The sequence below is a fragment of the Lissotriton helveticus genome, chromosome 10 (genome assembly GCF_964261635.1).
Source record: "Lissotriton helveticus chromosome 10, aLisHel1.1, whole genome shotgun sequence".
Lineage (NCBI taxonomy): Eukaryota > Metazoa > Chordata > Amphibia > Caudata > Salamandridae > Lissotriton > Lissotriton helveticus.
In genome coordinates this window covers 1,078,168,897-1,078,194,285 of record NC_136071.1, presented here as the reverse complement: position 1 = coordinate 1,078,194,285, position 25,389 = coordinate 1,078,168,897, and the positions used below count along the sequence as shown (strand labels likewise).

The window sequence follows — 25,389 nt, the reverse complement described above, 5'->3', positions numbered from 1 at the left end:
GTGGTAAAAATTATAAGTGTAAGATTGGATGGTGCATACAATTATCACTTTATTCTGGAGTCATGCACCTCCAAAGTTAAAAACAATAGTGCAAAGAAGTCAGGTGGTTCAAGCAAATACCTTCTGACTGGGCTATCTGGTCGACATGTTTCTGCGGTTACTGGTCAATCATTATACCATCCGCTTCCTCAGGACCCATAAACTTAATTGCTACTGCTAAACTAGTGAATGTGAAAAACAGGACATTTGTGAACGAAAAAAGTGTCACCTGTACACTTCCATTTTTCTCCTGTGAGTGTCCGTTTGTGCCAAAGCCAGCGAATCCACATGTAATGAAAACACAAACAATCATAGCACTTACGTTAGTTCATGCTATACAAACATTATTATACAAATTATTCTAATACTACATCTGGGTCAAATGACCCTAGTATGTAAAACCTTGTCAGCGTAATCAAAGTCTCACCTTAATTTCTAAGGGAAAAGGCCTCACCTCACCTGGCAAACAGCTCAGGAAAATGAAGCACCGCTCTAGAGTGCAGAGAAATATATACAAAAGTCAGTGTAAAAAGACAGTGCCCGGCAGGTACAGAGTCACCACCTAAAGGATGCCAAACAGCACCCAGTAGGGGTCAGTTGTCTTATCATTGTTCGTAAATATGGCATATTTTCCGGCATATTTATAAGCATATTTTTCAGCATATTTTTAAGCATTAAACTGCCATAAGGTGTCTATCGTTATTACCTATAGGGGCAACCCCATAGAGGTTAATAGTCTTAACAGTGATCTTAAAACTGGCATATGTACAAGCCTTAGGCATTCAAGAAAACGCCATGAAGTGTCAATCATTAACACCACCTTGTGCTAATATACCAGAAGATAGTGATATGGCCAAAAGTACCAAGCGTCTTCATGCATTGATGGTCTCTATTCATTGACCCAGACAGATACATAAATCTGTTTTCACCGGATTAGTCGCGCTGTGTCAACAGAGCGCAGTCAAACCAATTCCACAAGCAGGGTCTAGCACGCACTTCATAGCGAGTAAAGAGTTAAAAAGTTACAGTGTTAAGTAAAGCCCCTCCTGCCGCCTCACCTCTCCGTCGGTACTTCAGACAGCCAGCCGGGCTGTTTGGGGAGGTGACGCGGGGAGCAACGTGCACTTCCTTAATGATTTCTGAGCCAGCGCGATAGGGCGGCTCAAAGAACTACAATTGTTGCAAGTACTGCCGGGAAATGTGGTCCCGCTTGCGCTCGGCAAGCGTCCTCTGGCGCGTGTCAGATCAGAACTACATAAGACTCTGGGAAATGTAGTGTTGCACGCGTCACACGGTCGCGTTTAGTTTATACTCCCGTTATTCATGGACCTGTCAATTGCAGCGCGGTGACCAAAAATGTCAGAACACCCGCGGTGACTAGATTTCTACTCTTGAAGTGTTAAGTATTAAAACACTTTCATCCAGCCATAGGGCTCCTACTCAAGGATGCTGTGAACCGGTATGAACTCTAATAAGTGAATAGTGGGTTTGTTGAAGTGTTAAGTGTTAAAACACTTTCATACAGCCATAGGGCTCCTACTCAAGGATGCTGTGAACCGGTATGAACTCTAATAAGTGAATAGTGGGTTTGTTGATGGTGCAGACATCGCCAGTTTCTGAGCATATTTACAAGGCAGACATCTACCCGGCTGCATGGCCTGGATAGCTGTTGTGGAAATGAATGGTCCAATATCTCATTAGATAAGACTACCCTCAGGATAATAGCCGGGGGCCACTCGCGTAAGCCTCTCAAATGTACATGCAGGCATCGAATACTGAGGGCATTGAAAAATGATCCTACAGTGTCATCCACGGGATGTCTTCGTTTAACCCGCCCTTGTCACAGTTGAGCTTGTACACCCATTTTTGCTCGATTTTGAACAGGTACCTTGAAATGTCCGTGATATGAGTTGGAATATTTGGTTGTTCTAACACAGTCCACTCAAACTCCGTTGGTCCGTGCCCAACTTGGATAAAGTGATTCGTCAGTCTTGTTGCTTGCTTTCTGCACCTTATTGTGCTCTTTTGTTCTGAGATTCTTGTTCTGATCTTCCGGGTGGTCATCCCGACATACCTAAGTGCGCACGGGCAGGTGATGAGATGGATCAGATTGCTGCTGTTGCAATTGGTGAACCTCTTTTGTTCCCATGGACGATTCGTTCCTATATCAACAGAGGTGGTCTTTTTGGTCTGTGGACATGCTGCACAGTTGCCACACGGATGGTGCCCCGTCACGGGTGGCATGTTCCATATCGTCCCCACGTGATGGACTTCCTTAGGAGGAGGTCTGGTGTGAACCAGCTTGTCTCTCAGACTCGTAGCTCTTTTAAAAGCAAATAGTGGTTGTGGTAGGGAGTCTGCACCGGTGTTCAAAATTCTCCAGTGTTTACGGACTATGCGCTGTATGGCGTTGGATCTAGTGCTGAACGTGTTCACGAATGTGAGCCTGTCATTCTTGATCTTTGGAACAGGTGGTTCCAGTAATGCTTCCCGGTTGTTGTTCGCTGCTCTCTTCATTGAGCGCCTAATCAATTTCTTCGGGTAACTTCGTTCAGCAAGTTTTGATGCCAAGTCATCAGAGTGCTTGATCGAGTCTTCTTTGATGGTACAGTTCCGCTGCACTCGCAAAAACTGTCCATACGGGAGATTATCGCGTAGCGATTTGGGATGACAGCTGGTATATTGCAGCAAAGAATTGCGAGCCATAGGCTTTCTGTATAGCTCAGATTTCAGACCCTGTGGTGTAGCCGTAATCAACAGGTCTAAGAAGGCCAATGAGTGTTGGCTGTTCTCCAATGTGAACCGTAGATATGTATTCTGCTCATTGAGCCAACTGTGGAAATCATGGAGAGAGCATTCATCACCACGCCAAATCACCAGTATATCATCGATATACCTCTTCCATGAGCATATCGATCCCAGAAAAGGATTCTCATTGGTTAGCACACAGTCCTGTTCAAACTTGTGCATGTACAGATTCGCCAGGGACGGGGCAAAAACACTGCCCATGCTTGTCCCAGACGTCTGCAGGTAGAACTGGCCCTCGAATTCAAAAAAGTTCTCCTTCATGGCTATCGTAGCCAGATTCATCACTAGTGGGATAGGTGTTATTGACTCCTACGATAGTTCACCCAGCAGAGATTCAATGGCCTCTAATGTTTCGTTCTGGGGGATGGAGGTATAAAGTGACTCCACGTCGAAGGATACCAGGTGATCTGTCAGGATATTAAAATCCAGCTCTGGTAGCAATCTGAGTAGGTCCTTGGTGTCCTGCAGATAAGTAGGCATCAATTTCACCATTGGCCTCAGAAAGAAATCAACAAATGTAGACAAGGGTTCTAATAATGACCCAATCCCCGAGATAATAGGTCTACCCGGTGGTGGTCTCCTGGCCTTATGGATCTTCGGCAGGACATAGAAATATGGAGTGACAGGATGTTGAATGGTCAGAAAGGCTGCTTCTTTGGTCGTAATCCATCCTTCTGCCAATGCCTCTTCCACAATATGCCCAATGAGTGTTTTCAGTCTTGGCGTGGGGTCTGTCGTTAAACGCTGGTAGGAGCGTGTGTCTCCCAACTGTTGTAAACACTCCTCTCTGTAGGTGGATGTATCCAGAAGGACTATCGCACCCCCCTTGTCGGCTGACTTGATAGTAATGGAGCGATCATTAGCCAGATCTTTAAGGGCTTCTTGTTCCGGTTTTGAAATATTCATAAAAGGGTTGTGAGATTGTTTGAACAGTTCTTGAATGTCATGCTGTACGGCCTCTTCGAAGGTGACTACCTTAGCGGGAACCGTAGCTGTGTGGGGACTGAAAGTAGATGGTTTCTTAAGTCCTGTATTCTCGAGGAGAGTATCCGCTGATTCTGCTTTTGAGAAAAAGAAGTGTAATCTCACTTTGCGGAAGAATTTCGACAGCCTTTAGAGTGATTAAAATAAATATTACCGCCCACCTCCTAAGTGGGGTTGTGGCCATAAAGTCGGTGTTGACTATTCAGTGTCTACCACAGGCAGAGCACCCTTTGTCTTTACCGCCCCAGTTGGCAGTACTTTGTCTTGACGACGATGGCCTCCATTTTGGGTCTAGCATTCGACGAAGCCGAAATCCAATCTATATTGGATGACAACCCCAGCATGCTGGATAATTTATCCAAACCTCAGGATAGTAGCCAGGATGGTTGGCCTAAGATCTTGTATCTGAAAAAAAGCCACTCTCGAACATGCATTCATGGAATTACCATGGCGGAGTATCTTAGAGGGAACGGTGCACCAACAGGGCTGATCGTTGTCAATTCACCGAGACTTTTTCTAGACGATCCTGACTTCCTTAGAGATTGGTACCTCATTGCATGGAAATGCACCAGAGACTGGCTGGTCCTGATAATAAAGACTGCAAAAAAAGCTGCGGATAAAATTATGATTGAGATCCAATTGTTAGAAAGCCAAATTAAAACTACCATAACAGGCAAACTGTTTACTAAACAACAGGATGAAAACAACAAGACTAACAAGGATTTCAAAGACAACATTCTTTTCTCTAAACTAGAGAAATGTAAGAAGGACTTGGAAAAGTTCTCTAAGGAGAAAATCTATCCTTACACTAGCGCAAATTATGTGCAGACGCCATTCAATCGTAATGGAAGAACTGGTGGCTCGACATATGGGACATCCTCATCTGAGAACTCAAGTGACTCTGACTCCTCTAATCAAGGTAATCAAATGACGAAACCTAGAGGAAGAGGGCAGTGGAAACAGAGAGGAGGACAGAACTACAATCAAGGCCAATTCAACCCTTGGTGGCCACCCAATCCCTGGATGCAAGGGCCACCCCAGATACCCCAACAAATGGGACCTTTCGGACCCCGACCATATTATCCAGGTCCTAACATGCCTTTTTTAGGGTTTGGCCGAGGGAGGTCGCGTGGACGACGCCGGACAGCACAAGGACAAGGACAAGGACAAGTACAATGGAACGTCCCCCCACAGGCGATGGGACTCCGGAGCGGCAAACAGATCCCGCAGGATCAAGCGGGCCAGAGCACGGGGCCAGCCTCGTAGTGAATCTAAGTTCACGCAATCTAACACCGATGGAAGAGAAGGTACTGAACCGAGGTCTAGGGTTTGTGAGCACCAACACAGGCGAACCCTTTTTCGACACCGATTGAGATGTCGAAATTCTTCCGCAAAGTGAGATTACACTTCTTTTTCTCAAAAGCAGAATCAGCGGATACTCTCCTCGAGAATACAGGACTTAAGAAACCATCTACTTTCAGTCCCCACACAGCTACGGTTCCCGCTAAGGTAGTCACCTTCGAAGAAGCCGTACAGCATGACATTCAAGAACTGTTCAAACAATCTCACAACCCTTTTATGAATATTTCAAAACCGGAACAAGAAGCCCTTAAAGATCTGGCTAATGATCGCTCCATTACTATCAAGTCAGCCGACAAGGGGGGTGCGATAGTCCTTCTGGATACATCCACCTACAGAGAGGAGTGTTTACAACAGTTGGGAGACACACGCTCCTACCAGCGTTTAACGACAGACCCCACGCCAAGACTGAAAACACTCATTGGGCATATTGTGGAAGAGGCATTGGCAGAAGGATGGATTACGACCAAAGAAGCAGCCTTTCTGACCATTCAACATCCTGTCACTCCATATTTCTATGTCCTGCCGAAGATCCATAAGGCCAGGAGACCACCACCGGGTAGACCTATTATCTCGGGGATTGGGTCATTATTAGAACCCTTGTCTACATTTGTTGATTTCTTTCTGAGGCCAATGGTGAAATTGATGCCTACTTATCTGCAGGACACCAAGGACCTACTCAGATTGCTACCAGAGCTGGATTTTAATATCCTGACAGATCACCTGGTATCCTTCGACGTGGAGTCACTTTATACCTCCATCCCCCAGAACGAAACATTAGAGGCCATTGAATCTCTGCTGGGTGAACTATCGTGGGAGTCAATAACACCTATCCCACTAGTGATGAATCTGGCTACGATAGCCATGAAGGAGAACTTTTTTGAATTCGAGGGCCAGTTCTACCTGCAGACGTCTGGGACAAGCATGGGCAGTGTTTTTGCCCCGTCCCTGGCGAATCTGTACATGCACAAGTTTGAACAGGACTGTGTGCTAACCAATGAGAATCCTTTTCTGGGATCGATATGCTCATGGAAGAGGTATATCAATGATATACTGGTGATTTGGCGTGGTGATGAATGCTCTCTCCATGATTTCCACAGTTGGCTCAATGAGCAGAATACATATCTACGGTTCACATTGGAGAACAGCCAACACTCATTGGCCTACTTAGACCTGTTGATTACGGCTACACCACAGGGTCTGAAATCTGAGCTATACAGAAAGCCTATGGCTCGCAATTCTTTGCTGCAATATACCAGCTGTCATCCCAAATCGCTACGCGATAATCTCCCGTATGGACAGTTTTTGCGAGTGCAGCGGAACTGTACCATCAAAGAAGACTCGATCAAATGGAGAACAGCCAACACTCATTGGCCTACTTAGACCTGTTGATTACGGCTACACCACAGGGTCTGAAATCTGAGCTATACAGAAAGCCTATGGCTCGCAATTCTTTGCTGCAATATACCAGCTGTCATCCCAAATCGCTACGCGATAATCTCCCGTATGGACAGTTTTTGCGAGTGCAGCGGAACTGTACCATCAAAGAAGACTCGATCAAGCACTCTGATGACTTGGCATCAAAACTTGCTGAACGAAGTTACCCGAAGAAATTGATTAGGCGCTCAATGAAGAGAGCAGCGAACAACAACCGGGAAGCATTACTGGAACCACCTGTTCCAAAGATCAAGAATGACAGGCTCACATTCGTGAACACGTTCAGCACTAGATCCAACGCCATACAGCGCATAGTCCGTAAACACTGGAGAATTTTGAACACCGGTGCAGACTCCCTACCACAACCACTATTTGCTTTTAAAAGAGCTACGAGTCTGAGAGACAAGCTGGTTCACACCAGACCTCCTCCTAAGGAAGTCCATCACGTGGGGACGATATGGAACATGCCACCCGTGACGGGGCACCATCCGTGTGGCAACTGTGCAGCATGTCCACAGACCAAAAAGACCACCTCTGTTGATATAGGAACGAATCGTCCATGGGAACAAAAGAGGTTCACCAATTGCAACAGCAGCAATCTGATCTATCTCATCACCTGCCCGTGCGCACTTAGGTATGTCGGGATGACCACCCGGAAGATCAGAACAAGAATCTCAGAACACAAGAGCACAATAAGGTGCAGAAAGCAAGCAACAAGACTGACGAATCACTTTATCCAAGTTGGGCACGGACCAACGGAGTTTGAGTGGACTGTGTTAGAACAACCAAATATTCCAACTCATATCACGGACATTTCAAGGTACCTGTTCAAAATCGAGCAAAAATGGGTGTACAAGCTCAACTGTGACAAGGCGGGTTAAACGAAGACATCCCGTGGATGACACTGTAGGATCATTTTTCAATGCCCTCAGTATTCGATGCCTGCATGTACATTTGAGAGGCTTATGCGAGTGGCCCCCGGCTATTATCCTGAGGGTAGTCTTATCTAATGAGATATTGGACCACTCATTTCCACAACAGCTATCCAGGCCATGCAGCCGGGTAGATGTCTGCCTTGTAAATATGCTCAGAAACTGGCGATGTCTGCACCATCAACAAACCCACTATTCACTTATTAGAGTTCATACCGGTTCACAGCATCCTTGAGTAGGAGCCCTATGGCTGGATGAAAGTGTTTTAATACTTAACACTTCAAGAGTAGATATCTAGTCACCGCGAGTGTTCTGACATTTTTGGTCACCGCGCTGCAATTGACAGGTCCATGAATAACGGGAGTATAAACTAAACACGACCGTGTGATGCGTGCAACACTACATTTCCCAGAGTCTTATGTAGTTCTGATCTGACACGCGCCAGAGGACGCTTGCCGAGCGCAAGCGGGACCACATTTCCCGGCAGTACTTGCAACAATTGTAGTTCTTTGAGCCGCCCTATCGCGCTGGCTCAGAAATCATTAAGGAAGTGCACGTTGCTCCCCGCGTCACCTCCCCAAACAGCCCGGCTGGCTGTCTGAAGTACCGACGGAGAGGTGAGGCGGTAGGAGGGGCTTTACTTAACACTGTAACTTTTTAACTCTTTACTCGCTATGAAGTGCGTGCTAGACCCTGCTTGTGGAATTGGTTTGACTGCGCTCTGTTGACACAGCGCGACTAATCCGGTGAAAACAGATTTATGTATCTGTCTGGGTCAATGAATAGAGACCATCAATGCATGAAGACGCTTGGTACTTTTGGCCATATCACTATCTTCTGGTATATTAGCACAAGGTGGTGTTAATGATTGACACTTCATGGCGTTTTCTTGAATGCCTAAGGCTTGTACATATGCCAGTTTTAAGATCACTGTTAAGACTATTAACCTCTATGGGGTTGCCCCTATAGGTAATAACGATAGACACCTTATGGCAGTTTAATGCTTAAAAATATGCTGAAAAATATGCTTATAAATATGCCGGAAAATATGCCATATTTACGAACAATGATAAGACAACTGACCCCTACTGGGTGCTGTTTGGCATCAATTAGGTGGTGACTCTGTACCTGCCGGGCACTGTCTTTTTACACTGACTTTTGTATATATTTCTCTGCACTCTAGAGCGGTGCTTCATTTTCCTGAGCTGTTTGCCAGGTGAGGTGAGGCCTTTTCCCTTAGAAATTAAGGTGAGACTTTGATTACGCTGACAAGGTTTTACATACTAGGGTCATTTGACCCAGATGTAGTATTAGAATAATTTGTATAATAATGTTTGTATAGCATGAACTAACGTAAGTGCTATGATTGTTTGTGTTTTCATTACATGTGGATTCGCTGGCTTTGGCACAAACGGACACTCACAGGAGAAAAATGGAAGTGTACAGGTGACACTTTTTTCGTTCACAAATGTCCTGTTTTTCACATTCACTAGTTTAGCAGTAGCAATTAAGTTTATGGGTCCTGAGGAAGCGGATGGTATAATGATTGACCAGTAACCGCAGAAACATGTCGACCAGATAGCCCAGTCAGAAGGTATTTGCTTGAACCACCTGACTTCTTTGCACTATTGTTTTTAACTTTGGAGGTGCATGACTCCAGAATAAAGTGATAATTGTATGCACCATCCAATCTTACACTTATAATTTTTACCACACTCATTTTTTGTGCACTGCTCACAGTTACGAATAAATCCAATCTACCAGACATCCACCCATCACTCTGTATCCCCAATATACATCTATGGAGATAGAGTGGTGGTGAAACTACTGTGGAGTAGACCAAATGATGTACTGGGTGCCCAAAATCGCGTAACTGATGGACATTTTTCACAGTGGTTAACTGTCCAGTCTGTCTTCTATCGTGTCAGTAGTGGCAGACACATAGCCAGCAACACGTAACATGTTTTGAGCTCACTTTTTAGACCCACAGTTATTTGTTGTTCCTGAATGCTTTCTATAGTTGCCTTTCATAATTGTCCTGTCGACCTTTGGTTCTGGCTATGATTGTCAACACGTGTATTATTGTATACCTCAATAAAAATATTTTTGAAGAAAAGGACGCAATAGAAATAGTTCCTTTACAACATCAAGGAACAGGGGTTTACTCGCTGTATTTTCTAATACCCAAAAAGGACGGGACATAAAGACCAATTCTCGACCTCAGGCCCCTCAATCACTATAAACACTCAGATAATTTTCATATGATCACTTTACAACAAGTGCTCCTATTGCTGCAACAAGTCCCCGTGTGCTCCTGCTCCCGGCGGAACCTTCATTTCGGGCGTTCGAGACGGCAGCCCGCCTCCTCTAGCAACGAGGCCTGAAGTCGGGCCGGCCGCGGGAGCGGCGACACTGAAGCCGCGGGTGTCGCGTGACCTGGAGCTGCGGAGCTGTACCAGAGCTGCCGGCGCAACCTGGGAAGAGCCGAGCGCCCACTCCGGACCACAACCTCCCGCTGGGGGCCCGAAACTGCCGGGGGGTGCTCTTGCTTTGAAAATGTGGTAGAGCGGCCCGGGCGAAGACGGTGGAGACCGGAGGTGAGGAGGTGTGGGGCGCTCCCCTGGCGGCTGGGCACCGGGCCGCAGTTCGGCGGACGGGGAAAGGCCCGCGCCCCCTGCGGGGCTGACTGCTGACACACTGGTCCCTCCTAGCAACCGCGTTTGCGGCACCTGGCCTGCCTACGGACCACGACTCCCTAAGCTGGCCTAGCGTAGAGGCTCCTGAGACAGTAGGTGGGAAGAGGAGATAGCGAGACGGCCACGGTGACACCCCCTTCCCGGGGCCAGACGCCGGGGGCCAGCAACTGAGGCCCGGAGCACAGAGTTGCCCGCGTCTGACCCGAGAATCCCCGCGGCTTGAAGGGGACCCACATATAGCAGTGCGGGGCGCCCTACAGCGGTCTCCTTCGGGTGGGGAGTCGGGCTTAAGTATCGACTAAGGCTCCTCTGCCACCGGTCACCTGCCCGGAAATGGGGGGGAAGAGGAAGTTGCCGGATTCTCCCTCCACAACAAGCGGGTAAAACCCGTGGTGGACCGGGAAGCAGTGCGGGTCAGGAGCAAGAGGTGAGTACGAGAAATAATGCCAAGTGAAAAATTAAGTGAAATTAAAAGACCAGCTGGGGAGGATTCATCTGTTAGCCATGTTTCTGATAGAAATAAATTCCGGCTTATCAGAGTTCAATAGTTGATATATTTCTAATTTGTGTTTGACCATAGATCTGGTGTTGAGATAACACTTCTAACCAGATCAAGTTTTTTTAACAATCCTGATACTGATCCTGGTGGGGAGGGTAAGAGGTTTAATTGGTTCAATAATTGGGCTGTTCTTATTAGTAACCCTAGGTTAGAAAGGTGGAGTGAGATGGAGAGGTCAAGTTGGAGTTTTACAGAGTCTCTAAGTTCATTAGAAGTGTAGGTGACTTTTGAGCATAGCAACTGGTCCCTTGCCCCGGCTGGCCGCGGACCGGTGCAGACAGACATGCCTTTGGCGTGCCCACGGCACCATTGTGCTGCTTCCAAGGTTTAATTACATGTATATGAGTACTCAAGATTATCTTGAGAATTTTACGTTTTCCGTCACACTTTTTCCAGTTTTTTCAGTTTTCGTTTTCTTTTTTCAAGGCTGGCGTGGGCAGACCAACAAACCAGAATACTACATTTTTATATTTTTCGTTACAGTGGGTACTATGTGGTCTAGAGTTTGTTCCCAGTGTTTTTAATTAATTCCCTTTGTCTTCAAAATCTATTATTGCCTTGGAATTCTTTACTTTTTAAAAATGTCCGGCAAATGTATTATTAAAATCTATAGATGTCTCTAGTTTCCAGTTTTGGCGAGTGACATGGGGAGGTGGTATGGCCCTTTTTAATATCCGCAATGTTAAAATACCAATAGATAGAATTCAATTCCAATTGTGGAGGTAAAAAGTATGTCTAGAGTGTGTCCCGCTCTAAGGTTGTGGGCAGTTAACTAGCTACATCAGGCCCAATAGACTTAAAACATTGAGCAACTTCGAGCTTTTCGGAGTGCCCTGTTCTGTAGTAGGGGATCTCTGTGTATAGTCATAATCTGTGAATAGTCCCGCCCATGTGCGGGGACCCTGGAGCAATCAAAATAGTCTCTTAAGTCGTCTTCTTCTGCAGTCCTGCATAGACACTTAAGAGAAAATAAAAGACAAATAATGCAGCCTGACATTAACAAGCCTACATTGGCCAGCACTTCATCCTGAAGTGAAAAGGATAGCCAAATAATATCATTATATTTTACACATTTTACAGAGTTTCACCACACATATAGAAACTCCCCTTCACAAAAATCCTTTGCATGAAAGAGAGGAAGGATTGGACAGACAAGTCTCATATGCTGCCATTATGTTTCTGGAAAAGGGATACAGTGCCTTTATAGAACCCTCCAGAGACCCTATGTATCCCATGATGCACAGCCAAAGGCAAGTTACTTTCAATTCTTTTTTCCGGCTCCTGCTAACTGGACTCTGGAGCATTGAGCTCTACCTTTTTGGGTATATCTTCAATTTCTGGATATTTTTCAGTGAGAATTGTTTTTCACTCGATGTCTGGTGTCTTCCTCTTACAGTTGCTGTCTTTTTTGACCAGTTTTACCACCTCTATCTTGTCGAAATGCCAGCTTTATTCGACAAGTGCCCTGAGTGTGGTAGGAAGAAGGCCAAGTCAGACCCCCACAGAGTGTGCTACTCATGTACCTGACTCCTGTGAGATTTGCCATTCTTTCTCCAGGAGGACCCTGCGTGACAATCCGTGTCCAAGGCCTGGAGCAGAGGAGACATCAGAAAACAGATTGGAGCTCTGGGCATGGAGGGACTCTATCTTCATCCTCTGCCCGTGCATCGGCCTCTGGGGGACTCTCCAGTCAAGAACAGGCCCGGAAACGGCACGGGTTCTGGTCGACGTCGAGGGCTTCGACGCTTCCCTGTCGACCCAGAGCTCTGGGTCGAATCAACATCAAGGGAGAGGCATCGCTCTCGCAGTGAACGTAGATCTTCCAACAGGTCATGACGTAGTCGTCGTAGGGAGAGGTCGCGGTCCAGGCATACCAGATACACAGACTCTTCCAGTGACAGGAGGTTTTCGCCTACTTTGTCTGACTCTCCTCCAACGAGAGTGTCGCCAGTGGATGACATTGTGACGTTTCAGGATGTGCTGTTGAGGGGAGCTGCGAAGTTGTGGATAGCACTGACGGTGCTCACCCCTTCCACCTCTGTCATTTTTGAAAAGCTACAGCTTAAGCACCTGTCTCACCCTTTGCTGCCTTTGGTGCCAGGGTTGGAGGAACAGGCGATGGAGCTGTTCCTGACACCGGCCTCGGTTAAGTCTGCCCCATCCCAGCTTCAGAAGAAGTATAGGCCCCCGGATTTGGATCCGGCGTTCCTGAGAACTGATCCTGCCTCGGATTCGGTTATTGTTACAGCGGCAAAGAAGCAACACTCTACTGCTCCTTCATCAACGGTCCCTCTGGACAAGGAGAGCCATCACATGGATTCGGCAGGGAGAAAGGTCTGCAGCAAGGCAGCCACTTCTATGAAAGCTGCAAGTTCGACAGCACTGCTGGGTCGGTATGACCGCTCCTTGTGAGAGTCCCTGCAGCAATTCATTGAGCTCCTCCCGAGGGACAGGAGGGAAGATTTTCAGGAAATCTTGAATGAGGTCATGATGGTTTCCAACCAAGTCATCAGCGCGACTGCGGATGCCTCTCTCCTGGCTGCTCACGATTACTGCCATGGAGTAAATTTGAGACGCCACTCCTGATTGCGCCTTACCCCTCTTAAGCCGGAGGCGCTGCAGAGTATTGCAAACTTGCCCTTTTCGGGCACTACCCTCTTCGGGACTCGTGTGGATGAGGAGATGGCCCGCATGAAGGCAGAAGTTGAGACGCTGAAGGCGGTCGGTTTGGAGAAACCAAAGGACCAGCGAAAGTCTCTCCGCCCCTTCCAGAGATGCTACTCCTCTCAACGATTCCAGCAAGGGCAGGGCCGCCAAGCTGGCCAACAGCAGCAGCAACAACAACAACAACATCAGAGGCAGCCCTTCCAGAAGCGTCAGAGGGGCTGGGGCGGTCAGCAGGCCTCATTGGGGAATAAGGGCCGGCTGGGTCGAAGCCCTGAGGGATTACTTCCCCCTCGTCTGTTATCCACTCCGGTGGGGGGAAGCATTTAGAATTACCTGGCAGAGTGGAGAAAAATTACTCGTGACAAGTGGGTGCTGAATATTGTTTGCAATGGATACAGTCTTCGTTTTGTCAGCCCTCCTCCAGCTATTGCACTGGTTCGTTCGAAGTACCAGCTGAGCGAGCTCCAAGCGGAGGCCGATACCCTATTAAGAAAAAAGGCGATAGAAGACGCCACTCTGTCGCAAAGGGGAAAGGGTCTATACTCCAGGTTCTTTCTGGTGCGCAAAAAGGACAAGAACGAGTTCAGGCCCATTCTGGATTTGCGACAAGGAAATGCATGTTGTCCTTGCACCAGATTTATCCTCAGCTGCATCGAGGAGACTTGGTTTGCGCAATAGATCTGCAGGATGCGTACTTCCATGTACCCATTGCACAGAAACATCGGAAGTTCCTACGCTTCCTAGTCTGCACCAACCACTATCAGTACACCGTACTTCCGTTTGGTCTAAAGTCTGCACCCAAGGCTTTTTCAAAATGCATGGCAGTGGTGGCGGCGCACCTGAGAAAGAACAAGGTGTTTGTCTACCCGTACCTAGACCACTCGCTGATCAAAGCCTCCACTTTCCAGGAAGTACAATTGCATTTCAACAGGACGGCTGTTCTGTTGAGCCAACTGGGTCTACACATCAACATGTCCAAGTCTGTTCCGGCTCCTGTTCAGTGTCTGCAATACTTGGGAGCCTCCTTCGATACTCTCAGAGCAAGCGTGTGTCCTTCGGAGGAGCTACGCTTATCGATCCTTCAGAAGGCTCAGACTCTCATGTCCGTTCATCAACAACAGTGAGGTCAGTGTCGTCTCTCCTGGGGTCGATGGCTTCTTGCATCTTCTTTACACCACATGCAGGCCTCCACATGAGACTGCTGCAGAAATGGTTGGAGGATCAGTGGGACCAGAAACGAGGGAGCTGGGAGGACAAGATCACACTGTCCCAGCACGCTCAGCAGTCACTGAAGTGGTGGTGTTCAGCAGATAATCTCCTCAAGGGGGTTCTATTCCACAAGGACATTCCAATACAGACTATTGTGACGGATGCTTTTCTTCAGGGCTGGGGAGCGCAGTCAGACCATCTGCAAATCCAAGGAACGTGGTCCCAGGCGGAGTCCACGTACCATATCAATTTTCTGGAACTCAGAGCTGTTCACTTGCCACTTAAGCCTTTCATCCGTTGTTCCAGATGAACTCCCTGCTTGTACGACCACGATGTATTACCTCAACAAGCAGGGAGGCTTGAGATCGCGCACATTGTTTCAGGAAGCGCAGGCGATCTGGTACTGGATGTTAGCCAGAGGACTGACGATAAGGGCTACCCATCTACCAGGTGTGCACAATGCTCAGGCGGACGCACTCAGCAGGCTCGTTCAGGAGAATCACGAGTGGGTTCTAAACGACGAGGTGCTAGGAAAAATCTTCGAAAGATGGGGCACTCCAGACGTAGATCTGTTCGCCACTGCCGAAAACCGCAAATGCCGAGACTTCGCCTCCAGGTTTTATCAACTGGGGACTCTGGGGAATGCGCTATGGATCAGCTGGTCGAACAGCTTTCTGTACACTTTTCCACCCATTCCCCTGATTCCGGCAGTGCTCCTCAAGCTGTCTCAATCCAGAGCGCGAATGATCCTCATTGCTCTGGAGTGTCCTCGACAGTAGGGGTTCACGGACCTGCTCCACCGGTCTCTCCAACCCCATCTGCGGCTTCCATGTCGGCCGGACCTTCTAACGAATTTCGGGGGGCAGATGGTGCACCCCAACCTCTCATTGTTGAGTTTGCCGGCATGCCTCCTGAGATAGTACAATATGGACACTTGAATTTGCCTGACAACTGTATGGAAATACCTAAGGAGGCTAAAAGCCATCCACCAGGACTTCTCATGCCTACAAGTGGAAGAGGTTCTGCATTTGGTGCACATCCAAGAACGTTGACCCGACCTCCTACAAGGAAGAGCTCATCCTTCCATACCTCTTGCATTTAGCTCACTCTGGCCTTAATTTCCATTCTATTAAGGTTCACCTCGCAACATTAACTGCGTATAGGAAATGCCCTTCACAAACATCCTTTTTCCAGATACCTGTAATTAAAGATTTTTTGGAGGGTTTGAAGAAGGTGTTTCCCTCCATTAGGCGTCCTTCGCCGTCATGGGAGCTGAATGTGGTGCTGTCCAGGTTGATGAAGGAGCCTTTTGAACCTATTCATAAGGCTTCTCTACAGCATTTGTCCTGGAAGGCGGCTTTCCTTGTGGCTATAACATCAGCGCACAGGGTGAATGAGATTCAGGCTTTGTGTTGTCAAGAGCCTTATACAGTATTTCATGCTTCCAAGGTTGTCATGAGGACTCCCCCTAAATTTCTCCCTAAGGTGATATCTGATTTCCATGTCAACTAGACGATCACATTACCGATGTATTTTCAACATCCCTCCTCTCCGGCATAGAGGTCCCTTCATTCATTGGATGTGAGACGGGTGATGAAATTTTACTTAAATAAGACCAAGGACATTCGTAGGTCAGATCAGTTGTTTGTGAATTACGGTTCAGTCAGGACTGGCCCTGCCACCTCCAAACAGTCCATATCTAGGTGGATTGTGTCCTGTATACAACTATGCTACCAGAAGGCTACCAAGACTCTAGGGGGTAAGCCTAAGGCTCATTCAACTAGAGGCAAAGCTGCTACTATGGCTTTGCTACGTAACGTTCCCTTTGCAGACATCTGTAGGGCGGCTATGTGGAAGTCTGTCCACACATTTGCGATGCATTACTGCCTGGATTCGGATGCCAGGACAGATGCGCAAGTTGGGCAGGCTTCGCTGAGTAATGTATTTGCTCAGTAAGGATTTTTTCTTGAGTTTTCTTACACCGCTGGATTTGGTTTTGGGATGGGCTTGCCATTCTATTCACAGATTATGAATATACACAGAGATCCCCTACTACAGAAGGAGTAGTTTCTTACCTATAACTCCACTTCTGTAGTAGGGGTATCTCTGTTATAGTCATCAGCGACCCACCCTCCTCCTCGGTGGAAGTACACGTTTTTTTCCTCGAAGCTACAGGCCTGACTTTAAGAGACCTTCAAAAAGAACTTAAAGTAACTTGCCTTTGGCTGTGCATCATGGGATACCCAGGGTGTCTGGAGGGTTCCTTAAAGGCACGCTATCCCCTTTCCAGACACATAATGGCAGCCTATGAGGCTTGTCTGTCCAACCCTGCTTTCTATCATGCAAAGGATTTTTGTGAAGGGGAGTTTCTATATGTGTGGTGAAACTCTGTAAAATGTTTACAATTTAATGATATTATTTGGCTATCCATTTCACTTCAGGATGAAGTGCTGGCCAATGTAGCCTTGTTAATGTCAGGCTGCATTATTTGTCTTTTATTTTCTCTTAAGTGTCTATGCAGGACTGCAGAAGAAGACGATTTAAGAGACTATTTTGATTGCTCCGGGGTTCCCGTACATGGGCGGGACTATTCACAGATTATGACTATAACAGAAATACTCTGACTACAGAACTGGAGTTACAGGTAAGAAACTACTCCATCCTTTGCGGAAATACTAAAATTGGCAAGAATCATTTCACTGAACAAATGGATATGTCATTTTTAATTTCTTTTAAATCTTTAAATTTATATTGCATATACACAAAAAAATTACATGTTGCCAAAGCCAGATCGAATAGTTTTGACAGCACTTTCTTAACAATGATGTTCTTATGGTTTATCACGCTACGGTTGCTTAGTCGAAAACTGCATTTGCCTTGCTTCTCCTCCATTCCTCTGGTTTGTACCAGGCCAAAAGCCTAACTGTTCAGGATCTGCTGTGGATGAAAAACTATTTTATGGTTGTTGGATTTCACAATAAGCAGTGAGACAAGTTTTATGTGTTCTTCTCTTATTATGGTAAGTTCTATGTTTAGCTCAAATAAATTAATTACGTTGAGAGATTATATTATTTCACGTAGATTCCCTGTTTGCGCTATATTTGTCTTTTATTTTAAACAATATATGTTTTTTCCACATGAGATAAATGAGTGCTTCATGTACGTTGGTAAAGTCAACTTATGTCCAGTTTGGTCAAAGAGAGAAGGAATAGTTTTACATATGTTGCTATAAACATATAAGCATTTTATTTTACTCATAGGACTCATTGATCCTCGAAAAAACTGGAAAATGGAACTCCCAGAAAATGGACCATATTCTCACCTGCTGTGTGTGTCTTGGGGATAACAGCGAGGACGCAGATGAAATAATCCAGTGTGACAATTGTGGAATTACTGTTCATGAAGGTAACATAACATACAGTTTTAAAATGTTCTGCAGTATACAAAAGAATGTTGATGCTTTTTTTAATGTGGTCCATCTTCTGTGTTAAGCAGATATAGTTATATTTTATCTGTTTCGCCTAATGTGTACTTTATTTCAAACTTTGTATCTAGCTAGTAGAATGACTCCTCCTTTTTGTTTTTGCTTTATAAGACCGTCCAACATTTCTTAATTTAAAAAAAGGTTTGGTAGAAAGTAAGTTGTTGCAGAGTGACTTTGACTACCTTTTAAGTAAGGCTTTCAGATTCATTTGGAGCAAGTCTGACTCATCCATATATTCCTGGTTTTGAGCTCCTTCAGTTTTTTTGCAACAAATTCGATCCTTTTAGCCACAGGTTCACAGGTTCTATCTCGACTTTTGGGCGGTTTGTTTCTTGCAAGTATGTGAAATGTATTTGGGCTCAACTAGACTCGATATTGGTGTACTAAACCGGATCAAGTATTAGCATAATTCACTAGATGAGGTGGGCCAGTTTTTCTACTGAGAGGCGGTCACATTTTGCTACCTGGGAGTTCAGATATATCATACGATGTCTGACACCCTATAGGGTAATTTCTGACCAGTGTTATCCTCTTTGCGGGAATCCATACATTTCTGGTTTACGCTCCCCTTATTAGTAGTTGGACGGATCACATTATCAAAAATATTTCTTTTACCCCAGCTACTTTTATTACTTTGCAGTGCTCCTGATCAAATTGCCTTAGTCCATCTTTCATGAGATGCACAGGTTACTGACTTAGCATAAATGGCGTACGGGTTGCACAGGCTGGTATTGCCCAACTACAGATTCCCACATATGGCGGTGGTCTACAGCTACACTAACTGGGTGGCACATTGGAGTCACTGCAGATGGTAAGGCATGTGCCGGTGGCAGGATTCCTCCCTACCCGCACTGGTACCCTCCATATTAATTTCCCTTCAGGAAATGGCTGTTGAGGGTCCTTCAGATTGTTTCTATTGAGATCCCTCCAGAATACATAGTCCCACTCCATTTTGAGTTGTGTGCTTATGCTTACAGGCTCAGTGATGAAGCTGGACAGCTCTTGGACACACTACAGTATCCCTGGCTCATATACCTAGTGAGTCCTCACGGAATGTAAGACCAGTGCGTGGTAATTTGTCAGCATACAGGGACCTTCAGTGTCAGCAGAAGTGCCTCCTCTTCCAAACTATCGAGATGCCTATTATTTATAATAAAAAGCAGCCTTCGTGATGTGCGCGCTAGATTAGTGATGTTATGGCTATGTGGATAGCGCTGGTGCCTTGTGGATGAAGATATGACGACTTTTGCACCTAGTGCGTGTAGAGACCTAGTACATGATGTTCAAGGCATCGTGATAATGTTGTGCGAAGCTGGATGTGTAAGCAAATTAGTTTCAGAGAAAACAATCTAATATTATCATGCATGCAAATGTGTGAAAAAATTCACGGCTGAAATGTTATTTTCTAGGACAATGTAAGGAATAGGCTGCCTTGCTACATGGACCTAACCTGGGAATGTAACACCTACCCCTAAGGGTCGATAAATAAAAGCCATCTGAAAAGGCAAAAAGGCAGTATATCATTGTTAGACCTGGCATCATTGGCATGAGTCTCTCCTCAATTTTTTCTGTTTGCCTCCTCTGTTTACGATATTTTTGCTGGTATATTGCTTTGGGCACCGTGCCACTGCTGATCAGTGCCACAGTGCAAGTGCTCCCTATGTGAAATTACTGTATTGATTGAATCCCATGTTTGGCTTATTTGATTTACTGTCTTTCCCTAGTAGAGTGCACCCGGAGTGCCAGGGCTTGTAAATACAAATGCTGCTAGTGGGCTTGCAGCACGTGTTGTGTCACCCACAGAAGCGGCCTGGTAAAATATGTCTCAAGGTCGTCTGCCATTGCTAGACCTACGTGCAGTCTGGTACTGTCACACGGACTGCGCAAGTACACCTACTTGCCAGTCCCTAAACCTTCCCTTAACTTCATGTTAGTCACCCCAATGGTAGGCCCAAGGGCAGGGTGCATTGTAAGCATAAGGTAGGACAAGCCTGACAAGGTTGGCATGTCCTAATAGTGAATTACAGCCATATTCGTTTTTCACTATTGTAAGGTTACCTGCTCTCCATCAGTTGGGATGGGCTGCCAGGATTATTAATGGTATAATCCTAGCGGGCTCGGGGAGCATGGTGCAATGTCGAGTTTGGTATCCCTGAACTCAGGGTTTAATAACACATCCGTTTGGGTGGATGGTTTTTAGACTCTGTGTTTGAAAATAGCACTTTTAGAAAGTGGCTATTTTCTTGTCTGACTGTCTACTGGTCTCTGCTGGTTTGGTGTGCGTGACAGGAGCTGGGTGTCTCCAGAGGTCTGAATGAGTCAGTGTGGGGTGAATGGGGCATTTGCATTGAGAGTAGGGGAAGAGTAGCTCCTGATAGCCTGCCCTGCCTGACGCAATGCTGGCTCCACCTCCTGCCAGGCGACTGATGGCTCTGTGCCTGCCAGGGACGATCCTGGCCCCACCTCCTACCGGGCGACTGATGGCCCTGCCCCTGCCAGTGACAATGCTGGCTCCACTTCCTGCTGGACGGCTGAAGACTCTGCCCTGCACAGTGAATAGGCCAGGTGCCTCGGCCTGGCAACACCCACAACAAACCCAGGATGGGGGGAAATTCCCCTGCATGGACAAAGGGATCAAAGCCAAAAAGGGGTATAAGAGAAGGACCCCTGAACTAAGAATTTAGATCACTTCTGACAAGGAAACCTGAACCAAGGACAAGAAGCCTGCTGATCCAAGGACTTGCCTACCCTTCTGCCAGTGTGCTGTTTGTTAAGGGAATCCTGCAGTTGCTTCTTTATGTTTGCCAAGGAACCAGGAGAGAGGAACGGAGTGTGTACTCTCAAGCTTTGCCAAGGAAAATCTCCGAGGGCTGGAAGAGTGCCAGCCTCCTGTTGAAGTCACAGGGCCAAAGGACTTCATTTATTTGCTAAAAGTGCTTGTTGCTGGAACCTGAAAGTCCAGCACCTCTGAAGAATCCAGCAATCTCGATGCCGACGGACGCCGCCGAATCCAGCTCGACATCGTGAGTGCAGCTCCCGTGTCCCACACCTTCGCCGCCGGCCGCCGGGCCCGATCGACTCTAGCAGCGAAGCTGCTGCTGACGCCTCGACACCGAGCCCTCTCGACGCCGAGAGCGCTGCTCACTCTTGCAACATCATCATCGACATCGACGATGACGCCGTATCCTGCTTCGCCTCGGGAGCGCTGCTCCTGCCTGACATCTGTCGACGCCGCTGCATGTCGCCCCGACTCCGAGGCCCGATCGACGCCGAAGACGCAACGCCGGACATCTCGACGCCGCTGATCCTCGTGTGCTTCTCTTTTCCAAGGTACTGTGTGTGGGGGTCGGTTTCGACTCCGGGCTCGACGTGGCGATCCTCGCGGTCGACGCCGAACCTTTGGATTAACTTTGCCACGACGTCGTGTGACTCCCGTGTGGGTTATATTGTTGCCAAGAACTGTGTTTTAAAGAAGAAGAGTTGCTTTTGTTACTAAAGACTTTGTGCTAAGAAGAAACTACGCTTGAACTATTATTTTTCTTTCCAAGAGTATTTATTAAGATTGTGGTATATTTTTGTCGTTATTTGGTCTTGTGCTAAGCCTTATATAAACATCCTTATTTTGATAATACTACTGTGTCGTGTGCATTTGTAGTGTATTCACTTTATTACTGTATGTGGTCATAAATGCTTAACGCACTGCCTCTGAGATAAGCCTGTCTGCTTTGCCAAGCTACGAAGGGGGTGAGCAGGGTTTATCTAAGTGTGTGATCCCCTTGCCCTGACTAGAAAAGGTGTGTCCCTATTTGTCAGAAGTGTATACCTCTGCCAACTAGAGACAGCCGCTTCTAACAATCATTATATCATAAAAATGGAAAAACTACTCTTAACATCATCTAAAAGCAAGCTTCCTTTTAAAATATTCATAAAAGCTTTAAAGTCATTATACTGTTTGCAATCCTAAGCACTCCAAAAGCCATGGTGCCTGGAAGAATGAAAATAAAACAAAACTGTTTTGGACCAATTAAGTTTATTAAACAGGCCGAAATGTTCCCACGTGAAAAAGGCTAATTATTTCATGCGTTCCGGGTGGCAGATCCAACATTGTTGATGTCCATAACTGCAGACGACGATCCCAGAGGCACACCTTAAAGCAGATTTATGGAGCAAAGGTGATTCCATACAATTCCCACAGCAGCCGCTGAGGGAAGACACTACATCCTATATGCGTATTGCACAGCTGATGCCCAAATCACTAGGAGCTGAAGCATCCCATGGTTACTCAAGAAATGCATTCATCAGCAATGGAAGATGCTGAGGCCAACAATACTCATGGGCCGTTATCATGTCCCGCAATACATCAGTGTCCAATGGCACAACCAGTTGTGATCCTAGGCATATGTCTAATACGCATTCGTGGCCTCAAAGAAGCAATAAGCCACACAGGCTGGAAGGACTAGAACCAGTGCTCATCCACTTCCTGAAGACTAAGTGTGTCAAACGTGTGAACCATGTGCTCACGGCATCGTAGCACAAACAGTGCTGTCTCCATTCAGAATTGAACTGGGACGTCCATTGCGGAGCAGAAAAATTAAATTGAGGATTCCCGCCAAAAGTAGCTTCCAGCATGGAGTGTAGGAGTGATGGAATAACTCTGAAGATTGTCTGAAAGATGCTAACCAGTCCAAAGCCGATACATTTTTAAAAACTGCACTATTCCTCTAGTATCAGAAATGTTAAAGATACCATGAACTAGGTTACCAAAATGCAGCGGGAAGTTGGTGTAGAGTAGTGTCTGTATCTCAGATGAGGATCCTGCAACCTGGAGATCAAATGTCTCTCAGGCCAAAGTTAAGGCCAAATCTTGTTGAAAAAGCATGGCTTTCAGTCTGCTAAGGGAATCAAAGTGTATGTTACAAACATTTATCGAAGGCCACAGTGCTGCCAATGCGTTAGTGAGTGTGTGTGTAATAAATATACTTATTTTTATAACTACACTGTGTGGTTCTTTTTCATTTAACCTACACTTTATCTATATGATTAGTTCTGGTGAAAGAAGCTGCTTAACACTCCTTCTGGACTAAGCCTGAAGGCTGCTCTCCACAGCTACCACTTACAGCGCTTTCTATGGTTGTCTAAGACCACTAAAATCACCATAAAGGTTGTCTGGATTAGTGCAAGGTGCTTCACTTAAATAACTGTGCACCATATACTAAGCCAGCCTCCTACAGTTGGCTAGCCTCACAAAGGTGTCTCGTAAGCGGGAGTGAGTCTTGCAACGTATTGAGCTAACCAACAGAAAATGTTGTTTGTTTTATGTATGTATATTCGTTTTGGCTGCAGCAGTGTTGTGATACTTGGACAATTGATCAAGTGCTTGATGAACAGGTCTACTTATTTTATACCAGCCTAAATGAGAACACTAATTAGGACTTTGAATGAATGCATTGGGCAGAAGCTGAATCTCCACAATTGCCTATTAATATCATTGCTACAATATGTAATGATGGTTTGTAACAGTGTGTTAGAGAGGATTCTTCGAGTCACTGACAGACTGTCTTTTTGATGTTGCAAGCACTGAAATGGTAAATACTGCACTGCGATCCACATTTTGCAACTTTTGACAAGTTAACAAACCTTACATTTTGAGCTCTTTAAAGACATTCTGATTGAGTTTTCTGCACTTTTTAGGCTGCTTTGCCATTGAAGAGTGATAATTCATAATGTAGTAGCTCTGGCCATCGGAGCCTATTCCCAGAGGCAAGAGTTCATGCAATCTTGCTCTGACACAGTTGCGTTCTGTGATTTTAATAAATTACTATTTTATCCTCCTGTCGCCTGAAACTCTTATAGAAGCTGTGCAGAGAAATCACAGGCAATGCTTACGCGTGAAAAAAATAGATGACATTTTAGTAAGTCATTTTCTCTGAGAACTACCTGAGGGTTAGAACGTGTTCTGTAATCCAAGTAAAGCTGCTCGGTGATATTGCGAGTTCATGCTATACTCTCTCTTTTACATTATTTAACGATGTCATTTGTTGGAATACTTTAGGACAGTGGTTCCCAATCTGTGCACCGCAGCACCCCGTTGAAACAAGCTAGGGGCGCCGTGCACCAAGCATTACAGTTTAGGAACCTCTGCACAGTTAATCACACTGGCCGAGCCCCTTTCTTTATTATGTGTTTGTGGTCTCTATTAATTCAGATATTCCACGTATCCCCATACCACTCCGTTACAAAAAGTACATTTATCATCTCTCTGTGGTTCCTTACTCGGAAGTGCCCTGTAGACCTCACCGTTGAAGTCTGGGACCTACTCGACTCAACCTCCCCAGACGTCGCCTTCCTGGCGGAGACCTGGCTGAACCCCGCCTTGGCACCCGACATAGCCATAGCAATCCCGCAAGGCTACAAGATCACCCGCAAGGACCGCACCAACAGAGCGGGAGGAGGAATCGCCATCGTCCACAGGAACACTCTGAGTCTTGACCAACACCGACGACACCCTCAGCACGACCGAACACCTGCACTTCCAGATCCACACTGACCCCAACACCACCCTCAGAGGAACCCTCATCTACAGACCGCCCGGACCCCGACCACAGTTCAGCGACTCCATCGCCGACTTCGTCAGCACACACGCCCTCGCCTCCATGGGCTACATCCTCCTCGGGGACCTGAACTTCCACCTCGAGAACAATGACGACACCAAATCCACCACCCTGATCGACAACCTAGCCAACCTCTGACTCAGGCAACGCGTCACAACACCCACCCACTCCGCTGGTCACACGCTTGACACCATCTTCTCCGCAAGCCCCCACGTCTCCTTCAACCATACCACCGAACTCCACTGGACAGACCACCGCTTCATCCACTTCACCTTCAAGAAACCCATCACGCACCACCGCACCCAACAGATGCCTCACCGCTGCTGGAGCAAAGTCACCGAAGACCAGCTAACAACAACCCTCGCCCAGAGCCCATCCACCGACACCGCCGCCCGCAACTTCAGACAGTGGATCGACGACTGCGCCAACACCCTCGCTCCGATCAAGAAACCCTCCAACAATCAAACCAACAAAGCCAGCTGGTTCACTGAAGACCTCCGGACCTCCAAGCAAACCTGCCGAAAGCTGGAGAATATCTGGCTCCGTAAACAAACACCGGACAGCCACGCCGCCTACAAGAATGCCACCCGCAGACAACATCACC

The 25,389-nt window shown here is 46.6% G+C and overlaps 1 protein-coding gene across 13 annotated transcripts in view; it reads left to right on the top strand.

The window, feature by feature from the left end:
* The window catches only part of PHF14 (PHD finger protein 14), a 1,314,486-nt gene that overhangs the window by 215,791 nt on the left and 1,073,306 nt on the right, over positions 1-25,389 (top strand). For all 13 annotated transcript variants that reach the window (XM_078663794.1, XM_078663786.1, XM_078663795.1 and 10 more), the window contains exon 4: positions 17,951-18,095. In XM_078663794.1, coding sequence (XP_078519920.1) covers positions 17,951-18,095 — 145 coding nt within the window. The remainder of the gene's footprint in view (positions 1-17,950; positions 18,096-25,389) is intronic.